General features: G+C 37.5%; 1 protein-coding gene across 1 annotated transcript; it reads left to right on the top strand.

Annotated features, from left to right (window-relative positions):
• Positions 1–2787: 2787 nt before the first annotated feature.
• Positions 2788–4092, top strand: LOC121416587 (galactosylceramide sulfotransferase-like). The gene is made up of 2 exons (XM_041610080.1): positions 2788–2941; positions 3319–4092. The coding sequence occupies exons 1-2, from the start codon at positions 2855–2857 to the stop codon at positions 4066–4068; spliced, it is 837 nt and encodes a 278-aa protein (XP_041466014.1). The 5' UTR covers positions 2788–2854; the 3' UTR covers positions 4069–4092.
• Positions 4093–13361: the final 9269 nt, after the last annotated feature.

The following is a 13361-nucleotide window of genomic DNA, read 5'->3' as shown; positions in this document are numbered from 1 at the left end:
TATCTAACAGTTGATAAAAATTTCTGTTCGCGCTTGGGGTACATACGAATCTTGTTCAGGATCACACATAACATTGCCCAGAAAATTAAATTTTCAGGAAAAATACATTAAAGTAAAAAAAAAATCGCTCGCGCTTCGCGCTCGCACTTTTTGTAAGGCTCATGAGATTATTTTATGTTTATGTTTTATAAGAATAAAACTAAGAAGTGACTGATATAGGTGAAGATAATTTCGGGCCCCGTCCCCTATTGGCGAAAGTATTCGACCTTGTGGACACATACACACACACCGGAAAAATGGCCGGTGCCCCCCCTGATAAAGCAAGGACCCCCCAGTGCCCCCCGGGAAAAAAATCCTAGCTACGCCACTGGGAGGTCGCCTGCATAGCAGAGCGAGACTATAGGCGCCGCTTTTCCGACGGCTACGGCGGCGGCGTCAACATCAAATCTTAACCTAAGGTTAAGTTTTTTAAATGACATAACTTAAAAAGTATATAGACCTAGTTCGTGAAACTGAGACATAAGATTATTCAGGTATTACTAAACATTCTGCCTGAGTTTCTAGCACATAACAAATGTCAAAGGTCACTTAGGGTCAATGAACTGAGACCATGTTGGGAGAATTATTTTCAAAATCTCAACCGAAGGTTAAGTTTTTGAAATGACATCATAACTTAGAAAGTATATAAACCTAGTTCATGAAACTTGGCCATAAGGTGAACCAAGTATTACTAAAGATCCTGCCTGAGTTTCATGTCACATGACCAAGGTCAAAGGTCATTTAGGGTCAATGAACTTAGACCATGTTGGGGGAATCAACATCAAAATCTTAACCTAAGGTTAAGTTTTTGAAATGTCATCATAAATTAGAAAATATATGGACCTAGTTCATGAAACTTGGACATAAGAGTAATAAAGTATCGTTAAACATCCTGTTCGTATTTCAGGTCACATGAACAAGGTCAAAGGTCAATGAGCTTTGGCCATAATGGGGGTATCTGTTGATTTACCATCATAACTTTGAAAGTTTATGGATCTGACTCATGAAACTTGGACATAAGAGTAATCAAGTATCACTGAACATCCTGTGCGAGTTTTAGGTCACATGTTCAAGGTCAAAGGTCATGTAAGGTAATTGAACTTTGGCCATGTTGGGGTATTTGTTGGGTTACCATCATATCTCTGTAAGTGTATTGGTCTAGTTCATAAAAACGTGTACATAAGTGTAACCAAGTATCACTGAACATCTTGTGCGAGTTGTAGTAGTTTTAAAAGTCAGCACTGCTGCTATATTGAATCGTGTGATGCAGGTGAGACGCCAGAGGCATTCCACTTGTTGATGAATAAATCTCATTGTTTTCATCAATTATTTATTGACTATCCATCATCCTTATAATTTCTTAACGCTAATTTTTAAATGTGTGTAGTGGTTGACCTGTTTTTATTCAATCTCTAATCATGCAGTTTTGTCAACCGTCATAAATAATAAAAAATTTCCCTTAAAAAAAAACAGTTGCATTTACAGCACATAAATGTCAGGTAAACACATACAATCTGTAGATCTACATTGTAATTAATTTTGTCTCGCCTGCAATGCAGAAGCGGGATATTAATATAGTCGCCGCTTTTCCGGCGTTGTCATCGACATCAATTTTCACCTTGGACATACTGGTAATCAAGTATCTCACTGATCATCTTTCAAGAATTTCAGGTCACGTGACAAAGGTTAAATGTCATTTAGCGTCAATTGACTTTGACCATGTTGTGGTAGAACATCAAAACTTATCATAGGTTATGATTGTCAAAAAAAAATGATAACCTTTCTTTAAATATTCCTGTTCGTTTGCATGTGACGCATATCAAGTATCAAGTTTTTTATCCCTCTGCTATTACATTCTTGCATTTACTTTACTTTAGGGAATGGGGAATACTTCGAAGAGACAAAGTGACTGTTGATAAGCTGTACTTTTTCTAATGTAAACTAATAATGTGTATGCTGCTTTTTTCTTTTCTTATTTTTTTTATTCTGTTATATTTTAAATTACTTGAATTAATTATATGTGATTTGTTATCCAAAATTATGAAAACACAATAAAAACTTTTTTTAAGTATCAAGTTTACTAGGCCAAGGTCAAAGATCCTTGGGGTCAATAAACTGGTAATAACCTACAAGGGTTTTGCGAATGGTTTGATTTTGAATTAGCAAGATATCTTAGAAATTATGAAACCTTATTCTACTGAACTTGAAGATCACGGTTATCAGGTGTTACATCAGTTACATGAATAGGTCTATAGCTCCGGGCTTTGGGGTAAAGTGCAAAGGTCATTTTGGTTCAATTAATTTTGACTGATTAATTTTCTTTATTTTTCAAGCTTTTTCTCCATTATCTGTATTATTGGGATTACAATCTAAAAATGTCTCCCTTTCTGTATTCCCCATCTCATTTCAGAATTATCTGATATTAGCCAGTGCGTCATGTGCGTGTATCCTTGTGCTCTTGGTCTTAACACTACAATGGATGCACCAGTCTCCTTCGTTCAGTGTCACACTGATGACATCATACAGATCAAGGGAAAGTCCCGCTCTGCCAATGACGTCACCATGGAAGCAGTCAAACGGCGGAAGTCTTCTCGAAGATGGCAAACGTTCAAGGTTGAACGAATCATGGACGCAAGCCTGTAAACCTCTGACAAATCTCGCCTTCGTGAAAACTCACAAGACCGGTAGCACCACACTAGCTACGATAATAAATCGTTTCGGATTCACCCGGAAGTTATCGTTTATGTATAACCGGAAGCACTCGCATGGTCATTTCACGGTGCAGAAGTTAGAAGTGGAAAGATTGTTGCCTCCAATGTGTGTCAGGGAGGGTGATTACGGGAACTACCGAAATTATAATTTGATGACGGCACACTTCAGGATGTTGCCAAATTTAGTTCAGGTGAGGTTTATTTTAAGTTCAAAGTAAATCCCTCCATGTTTGCAAGCATTGTCGCGGTCAAGGTTATTATTGCGAATTGCGTGAACAAATATGGTTAAGCAGGCGATTAAATTTAGGGATAACCAATAGTCTTTGTGAAACTATAGTAGCCTCTGATTAATTTATGGTCTCTTATTTTGATAAACTTTAGCTTTATGATAATAAGACCTAGGTCCCTTTCCATAAGGACCTGTCGTAATAACAAGTGATCAATTTCTTTAACAAGTTTACAGTTAGCCAATCAAATTGACCGATTTCAGTCGCTTTGAACTATCATTGTGACGTTTTTATAAAACGGGCCCCTGAATATATGTTCTATTTTGATTTGTTTTATATAGTTGATGAAGTTGATGGCTCCGAATTTCAAGATGATCACCATCATCCGAAAACCACGGTCTCAGTTTGAATCCGCCTTCTCTCACTTCAACGCTGGGGGCAGCATGGGACTCCGTCCTCTCGATAGAAACACCACGCTTACTGAAGATTTGACGCGCTTCCTAACAAATCCCGCATTCTATTGGAGTCGCGCATCGTGGTTTGCGCGCTGGTATACGCGAAACGGACAACTTTATGATCTGGCGGATACAGACAACTTCGGGAGTACCGAGGAAGTGAGTCGGATGATAAGACATCTCGATAGAATCATCGATTTAGTGCTGATCGCCGAATACTTTGACGAATCGCTGGTTATTTTCCGGAGATTAATGTGTTGGGACTTCAAAGACATCGTATACATAACGCAGAACGCGCGTGAGGAAAAATTCCGATCCGAGTTGACGGTAGAGCAGGAAGCGCGTCTGCGCAGTTGGAACTTGGCGGACTCGATCCTGTATGATTACTTCAACCAATCGCTCTGGGCGAAGATTGCTCGCTATGGTCCGGGGTTCCAGCGGGATCTTGCCCATTTTCGCAGGCTTCTTAAAGAATATCAACGAACTTGCACTAACGGAACTATAGTTCGTTCAAGAGGGAATCGCGTAAAGTTGGTAGCAGCGAATAATTCAACATTTTGTGAACAGGTTGTAGATGATAACTATCAAACAGAAAAACTGATAATTGAGAGACAAAATGGAGTAGGTTCGTGTTGACGAAAATCTGGCAAAAAAAATGTCAAAGTACTCATGTTTAAGTGAATAAATGTGAATGATAATAAATGGAGGAGGCAACTCGTAAATTTTCCTATCGGAAACTAGCACTGGCAAAGAAAAGCAGATGGTTTATTTCATGAATCATCATCTCAACAACTTCAGTTCTCCGGAGTCCGACAACCACGTTATGATACTAAATACATTTTTTTTTTTACTTATTTATTTATCTCTCCGGAAAGGGATATTCCAGGCTGAAAATAATATTAGAATGAAAAAGAGTAAAAAAAATTGATTAATATAATCAATATCTAATAAAAAATTAACGGAGATATATAATTGTTCTAAAATCTTTTGTGAAAAACAGCTACCTGCATTATGTCGATTTGCAAAATTTCCGATGATGTTCTCATGTCCCCACTAATTCTTGATATAATTACATTAATGATAATACATTTTATATTTTCATACATTTTTGTTATGTTTGTTTGTAGTAAGCTAGGTAAGAAGAGGCAATTATTGTTATCTCACACACTAAATCCGTATTCAATATATTTTTCGTTTATGGTAGACAACAAATAAATAAATATGATTAAAAAAAAAAAAAAATAAGTGGAGACATGACGTCATCAGCTTGCTTGTTATAACTTCATTGAGACATGACTATATGGAGCTGTTTCAACGAACCAACGGAAAACTTTGAATTGTCATCAATTTCTTATTCTCTTTAGTTTCGTGATGAACGCTTTTAGCGTAAACAAAGTTGTATAAAACAGCCAAGTTTGTCATCTTTAGCAAAGATACTACGAGGAAAAAATCAGACGCTTCGGCGATTTTTTTTAAACGCTCCCAAACGCCCTATGAATGCTCATGGGGGAAGGACACCCACTAGCGTTGGGTAAGTAAACCATCGCACATCGGCACGCAGCTGTGTATAAAACATATAGGGGGGGGACTGAGAGAAGGGACTTTGGAGAGGGCTCAAGAATGGTGCATGGGAATAATTCCACCTTTTGCATGTTTTGTTACCCAGCAACCTCTGGAATATATTCATCTTTAATCTAAGATAAAATAAATAAAATGTAAAAATCGTCTATTCAACCCTTTACCATTTCACGCATATGTTTTGTACACAACAATCTCTCGATACGCAAAGGTAAAAAAGGTCGTTACTTACTCAACGCTGTGGGGCGCTCTTCACGAGCGTTTCATTACGCGGTGTATGTACTGTCCGATCTTCCCCTTGTTTTTTCAAATATACAATATTTTTTTATGGTTTCTTGTCAATTCGAGGGTGCTGATTACGAATCTGAATGATGCCACTTGTGTAACCTTGAGCATTTTCCGCAAATTGGCAAAATCCAATATGGCCGCCAAAATATGCAAATTACCCATGAAAATCATAAAACTGCCAGCAGATTGGCTATAAAATGTATGTAAATGTGTTGCAGGAGTGAAATGCTCTCTGAAAAAAAAGCAAATTTTGAAAAACATTTATTTTTCTTGATATTCAAAATGGCCACCATAGACCGCTGTATTCGACATTATGTACAATATGAATGGGGAAAAATAATTTTCACAAAGGTGAGCACTAAATGCAAGTAATTGTGATTTTCTGTGAACTAATGGATGACAACTTGATTGCTAACAAAATGTTTCATTTGTTATGTCATGTATGTAATAAAAGTAACATTTTTATTCAAAAAGCCACCAAACGTCCTGACAGTGTTATGGATAATATTAATGGGGACAAAAGAAAATCACAAGAGTGAGTACTAAAATGCAATTATTAAGTTAAGCGAGTGGACTACTGTTTAAAAAACATGTTTAATGAAACATGATATTGAAGATGCAGTTTATGTGATAAATGCTGTATTTTGAATTCAAAATGGCTGCCATTGGCCCCATTTACATTATGTACAATGCGAATGGAGAAACGAATTTTTACAAGAATAAGAACATGAAATGCATGTAATTGTGATATACGAGTAAAATATTGTCTGAAAACATGGTTTCTAGCTTAACATATCATTTCTTTTGTCATGCATGAGATAAATGGCCCCTATAGACCCTAACTGTATTATCTACAATGTGAATGGGGACATGTAATTTTTGTAAGAATTTTGATTTACTTGACTATGAAATCCATATAATCCTTCTGTATGAGTAAAATATTATTTGAAAGCATGATTTTTATGAAATATAGCATTTCTTCTACCATGTAAGTGATAAATACTGTATTTTGACATTCAAAATAGCCGCTACAAGCCCTAATTAAATTATTTTACATGCGTTTAGGAAAACTTATTTTCAGTGGGAATCATAAAATATGCATATAACTGTGATGTACGAGTAAAAATATTGTCTTAAATATGATTTCTAAATATCATTATTATTATTTGAGGATACGAAAATTTCGCTCAATTGCGGATTAAGTTATCTCTAATGCAAAAAATCAATATTAAGAAGCAATGTGGGCTTTTACAGGAATTTCATTGCATTTTATTCATGAAAGTGTCGCATAAATGTTCTCGGCTCAATGTATTATCCTTTAAACTGTGATTCACACATCCCCAACACAATTTACAAATTATTTGGTATCATTTTAACAAGCAAGCATACATGTGCCATTTTACACAATGTTGGGTAAACTGTTTTAGAGTGTAGAAAATGTCAGCATACATTTGTAATTCCGAAGCTTCGTTATTCCGAAGGTTCGTATTTCCGAAGGTTCGTAATTCCGAAGGCTCGTAAGTCCGAAAACGAAATGAGGTTCGTTAATCCGAAAACGTAATGATTAACGAACCTTATTTCGTTTTCGGATTATCGAACCTTCGGAATAACGCCACAAATGTTCGGATTAACGAACATCGAGGTAGAGGCAATTTACGTGTTTCGTAATTACAAACCTTCGGAAATACGAAGTGTAACCGGAAATTTCGCTCCATTGCGGATTAAGTTAACTCTAATGCAAAAAATCAATATTAAGAAGCAATGTGGACTTTTACAGGAATTTCATTGCATTTTATTCATGAAAGTGTCGCATAAATGTTCTCAATGTATTATCCTTTAAACTGTGATTCACACAACCCAAACACAATTTACAAATTAATTTGGTATCATTTTAACAAGCAAGCATATACATGTGCCATTTTACACAATGTTGGGTTAACTGTTTTTAGAGTGTAGAAAATGTCCGCATACATTTGTAATTCCGAAGCTTCGTTATTCCGAAGGTTCGTATTTCCGAAGGTTCGTAATTCCGAAGGCTCGTAAGTCCGAAAACGAAATGAGGTTCGTTAATCCGAAAACGTAATGATTAACGAACCTTATTTCGTTTTCGGACTAACGAACCTCCGGAACATCGAACCTTATTTCGTTTTCGGATTATCGAACCATCGGAATAACGCCACAAATGTTCGGATTAACGAACCCTTTTACATTTTTGGATTAACGAACATCGGAACATGTCGACCGGAAAGAAGGGGGCCCTGTTCAAGCTTAAAAAAAAAGAATAGCGTGCGAAAACATTGAACATAACTCGCATGCCAACATCAGAAGAGAATTTAGGTTATATTTTCCATATCAATTGAGTATGCTCTCATATTTTCCTCTCTATTTCATATCTGACTGTCTGCCTACAATTCGTTTAGGATATTCCTCATTGGAATGGTCGCAACCGTGGTTGCCGTAGCAATCCTGATGGACGTGGTCAAGCTAATCCGTCGTCCAACCGACATCAAATACAAGCGAGTCCCAACTGCCTCCATGGAAGGGACTTAGAAGCAATCAATGGCCAGAGTGGAATTCATATTCGGAGTGACGTCACGTGGATTAGCGCGCTTCTTGACACCCTTGTGCGCAAGGTCAAAGGTCAAGCATTAACATTTCAAAAGTTCCTTCAATGAAATAGGAAATTATCAAGACTGTCTACCGCTCCTTAACAAAAATATAGAAAATAGCGATTGAAAAAAAATCCGCTGATGTCATTCTCCGTGTATACTTTATTAATAATATGATCTTTAAAAAGTCATATAGTAGCAAATATAATTCAACTATAAAGTGGATTTTGATTTATTTAAGTACTTCTTGTTAATTTACTGCTGGTGGAGGACTTAAAATTGTGTTTTTCATTCTTCTGTAATGCATACAAAAGTTTTGAAGACTAAAACTATTGTAAGAATTATTTGTAACACAGTCGTCCCATTTTATAGTCAGAAGTTTGCGTTCATGATTATCAAAACTATTTGATGCTCCTGAACAAAACAACAACGGGATATTATTATTTAAAAAAAATATATAAAAAACAAATAATACGCTCAAATCATTACTTTATATACCAGTCCAATCTGGGATCAACCGAAAGTTTGACTATCCTTATTTACAATTTGCTCTTAAAATAGCCGTAGAAGAGGAAATATAAAAAAAACTCAAATGATAATTGTGATTTATTTAAGTATGTCTTATTATTTTGATTGCTGGTGGAGGGCTCTTTTTTGGGGGGTGCATTATTTTCTAATGTAAGTTTGCGGAAGACGACATGAGTATAGTAAAATCATTTTAAGAATTAAAATGTAATCCTAACATTCTACATAGTGTCTCAGAAAAAAAATGTCTCATCTATTAATACATCGATATGTCCTACTGCGCTATAAAAAGTGTGGTGTTAAAACTTACACCAATTGGTGTTAATAAAGGACCACACCCTGAGGTGTTAAAATTACACCCTAGAGATTGAACATAACACCAAAGAGTGAACTAAAGGTGGTGTAATATAGGTGTAAAACTAACACCATCAATTTAACACCGGTGTAAAAGAACTGGTGTGGCCCTTTATGTACACCGGTTAACAATACAGTTTTTGTCTCACCTGCGAAGCAGAGTGAGACTATAGGCGCCGCTTTTCCGACGGCGGCGGCGGCGGCGTCAACATCAAATCTTAACCTGAGGTTAAGTTTTTGAAATGACATCATAACTTAGAAAGTATATGGTTCTAGTTCACGAAACTTGGCCATAAGGTTAATCAAGTATTACTGAACATCCTATTAAAGTTTCATGTCACATGACCAAGGTCAAAGGTCATTTAGGGTCAATGAACTTAGACCATGTTGGAGGAATCAACATCGAAATCTTAACCTGAGGTTAAGTTTTTGAAATGTCATCATAACTTAGAAAATATATGGACCTAGTTCATGAAACTTGGACATAAGGTTAATCAAGTATCACTGAACATCCTGCATGAGTTTCACGTCACATGACCAAGGTCAAAGGTCATTTAGGGTCAATGAACTTTGGCCGAATTGGGGATATCTGTTGAATTCCCATCATAACTTTGAACGTTTATGGTTCTGATTCATGAAACTTGGACATAATAGTAATCAAGCATCACTGAATATTTTGTGCAAGTTTCAGGTCTCATGATTAAGGTCAAAGGTCATTTAGGGTCAATGAACTTTGGCTGAATCGGGGATATCTGTTGAATTACCATCATAACTTTGAAAGTTTATTAGTCTAGTTCATTAAACTTGGACATATGAGTAATCAAATATCACTGAACATCCTGTGCGCGTTTCAGGTCACATGACCGAGGTCAAAGGTCAATGAACTTTGGCCGAATTGGGTGTATCTGTTGAATTACCATCAAAACTTTGAAAGTTTATGGATCTGATTCATGAAACTTGTACATAAGAGTAATCAAGTATCACTGAACATCCTGTGCGAGTTTCAGGTCACATGATCAAGGTCAAAGGTCATGTAAGGTCAATGAACTTTGGCCATGTTGGGGTTTTTTGTTGAATAACCATCATATCTCTGTAAGTTTATTGGTCTCGTTCATAAAAAGTGGACATAAGAGTAACCATGTATCACTGAACATCTTGTGCGAGTTAGAGTAGTATTCAAAGTCAGCACTGCTGCTATATTGAACCGCGTGATGCAGGTGAGACGGCCAGAGGCATTCCACTTGTTGCTGTGTAGAATCGTCTCCCTGTATATTCCGGTACCAATTTCATACGGATCTTTGCGCGTATGACTGAGTCAATCTCAAAAGGATGGTAAAATCTGAGTTGCGCCGGGTTGACGGCTGAAGAATTAAACAAAGTGTGAACAAATATTGTGTGCAGGCAGGAAGACACCTACCACACGCACATACACCCTTCCGCACATTCACAAACACACACGCACACACCCTCGTCTCCACATCCACACACATAACACATCACCTTCCCCCAACACGCATCGCCATCCACACACACACACACACAAACCCCCTTACACTTGTAAAGGGCTAAACATAACCTTTTTCAACTCAGGCAACCCATTTTGAAGGAGGTAGTACAATAATATGACAGTTGTCCATTATGATCAGCGACAAACTATACCAATGAGAAAAGGGAGATATGGGAATATGTAAACAGTGCTATATAAAGGGTCTATGAACTTGTGTGCGGAGTGGCTGGGTGTATCGGAGGATGTGTGATGTGTGCGTGATGCATTGTTCACACAGAGCCGAGTTGGGTTCACGAGTTTGTGCGAGTTGTGGCGAGTTGATTTTTTGGGCTACTCGCGGCAAGTTTTCATTCAACTCTTGATAACTCTCCGTTACTCGCAGCTACTCGGCACAGCTCTACAACTCTTGGCAAATCGACTGATGTCGCAGTAATATTGCCGGTGGTCCTCCAAACCGTCGTATCCACAAACGACGGTTGAAAACCCATTTCAGAGAAAATCGACTTCATAGTTTACTTTAATTTTTGCAATTAGTTCCATTGGCGGCGGAAGCCAATAAATTTAGGGGGTGTCCACCTGAAATTTTGGGATGGACACATGTAAAAAATAGGACAAGCGCCCCAAATTTTTGAGAAGCAAAAAAAAAAAAAAAAAAAAAAAAAGGTCATCAACCTAATTTTTAGGGGGGGACAACACACGTGTCAAGGGGGTCCACGTGGATTTAGGGGGGGACGCAGGAAAAAAAATTGACAAGCAAAAAAAAAAAAAAAAAAAAAAAAAAAAAAGGTTATCAAAACATAATTTAGGGGGGGAACGTCCCCCCCACCTAAAATTTAGGGGGGGATACGTCCCCCCGTCCCCCCCGCTTCCGCCGCCTATGATTAGTTCTACGGCCTTGCAACATATTCATTGCTAGAAAAATACATGGTTGGAAAGACCAAGAAAATTGCTTGACAATGGTATCCTTATTTTTACACAAAACCAAGGATTGTGGAAAATATTGCAAAAGAGCTCCGTGCTTGCAATTTCGGTTTGAGCGGTTTAGATTCACCCTGTACAAAAATGCCACGGGGAATACAACAACCCAGACCGCGATTTCAATGCGGCGTTCAGTCAAAACGTCGTATCGCTTTTGACGTGCAAAGTCATTTTGCAGTTGGCCGATACGACAGTTTGGTTGACCGCGCGCACTGAAATCGCGGTCAGTCAAAAAGTCGTATTGCTCTGCTTCAGTACATGTTCCCAATGGGATTTGCGCATTTTATCAAAAAAATGTATGTCATCGCCGTAAAAATCCCCTCATATCTCTGAAACTAAAATAAAATTGATGCCTTCATTTGTGAATAGAATAGGACTTGTATATTCATTTTCTGCAAAAATCTCAAAATCGATTTTTATTTATTTATTTTTTTATTTTTTTTTTGGGGGGGGAACAAAATTGACTGATACGACGGTTCGGATGAACGCCGATGATATGTTACGTGTATGGGGTATGTGCATAATGGTGATGGATGGGACCAAACCCTAACAATATCTGTGATAAAAATGTATCCTCATGATGCTTTTTTTTAAATAGGAGGACATTCTCAAAGTGTAAACTCTTGAGAGCTATGGTTGTTTCTGGTGGCTCAACGGGTCTGCAACGTGACAAACTGTGAGGGCGCTATGCTCGGGAGTAAGGTCACACTGGTGCGGTACTATATTGACGAGCCAAAGTAAACAACAATAGGGAGTATTCACAAAGAACGCTTTCAAGAACCTAGAATATGTATTGCCAAATGCCCTTCACAACAACAATAAAAAACATCAACAACCAAGAAGCCTTTGTCGAATTTGGTGAATCAATTAATTAAAGCATCACTTTCTGGAAAAATAACAAATTTCCACCACGAAACAGCTCTTCCGGTTTAACCAATGTTCGACAAAGACCTCCTAGCTGTTCATTGCCATTGACTCTATTCTTATATTCATTCTGCGTCGCAGTTGCGAAAAAAAATCACTAGTTTCTCCAACATAAGCGAGGCCAGACACAAAATGAATTTGGTATCTCCAAAATACTCTAGCAAAGGTGGCATGAATAACGCATGGAACCGAGATAGCATTAGGTGTAAAGTCTAACGTTAATTCCTGGCTGTCGCAATAGTGGGAGTTGATCTTGAACCTCGATCTAACCCTCGTTATCTTTTGTAAGTCTTCGTGATTGGCAGAGGATGTCATGGAAAGGTAATACCATGGTCACATTTGCTCTACGGTGGCCGTACGGCGAGTCGAAACAGCCGTTTTATTCATTTATTTTCAAACCACCTATAGTTAGCTGGCACAAAAATGTTAAAACGGCTGTTTTTGACTCGCCGTACGGCCGACGTAGAACAAATGTGAGCATGGTATAACGCGCATTATCTGATTATGGGCACACATGAGTATTACAGCCCCATTCACTCACGTGTTATATCATAGCTCATCAAAAAATCATTAAAAATCAATCCCTCGATAGATTTTCCTTTATTTCACTGACATTAGTCACATTTAACAGTACATTAAGACTTGATATGTTAATCAGGTACTTGCCCAGCTCAATCAAAATTAAATGGCCTGAAATAAGAACAAACATAATTTCGGCCAGTTCATTGCCAGAAAAACCAGAACTGCATTGTGGGTAATAATAATTAAAATGAAATACAAAAATGCAGTCTAGCCTCCCCAAACGCCTTAATTATGAAAAGTATGAACATAGAATTATCTTTATCGTTTTTCCTTTGATATACAAACATTTGATCTATTTTTAATGAATTATTTTAATCAATAAAGTCACGTGATCTTTACTTAAGCCTGTCCGGCATGCTTTGCGCGCAGATGAATTACTCTCCTGTGCACTGATCTCTCCCTTATCTGGATGGGAACAATAACGCTGATTGGCCTATTCCGTGTTGAAGCACCGGAAGTTGGTACCTCCGCACGCCGAGTTCCCCCAAGAGCCAAAATCGAAGTATAGTCTGGTTCACGACATTAGTATCAATCTTAATTATACTTACCAGATCAACTCTTATAACAGCACTTTTCAATGTGAA

Source organism: Lytechinus variegatus, chromosome 6 (genome assembly GCF_018143015.1).
Source record: "Lytechinus variegatus isolate NC3 chromosome 6, Lvar_3.0, whole genome shotgun sequence".
In the NCBI taxonomy this organism is placed as follows: domain Eukaryota; kingdom Metazoa; phylum Echinodermata; class Echinoidea; order Temnopleuroida; family Toxopneustidae; genus Lytechinus; species Lytechinus variegatus.
Note: the sequence above shows the minus strand (reverse complement) of the source record. Positions and strands in the feature narration are given on the sequence as shown.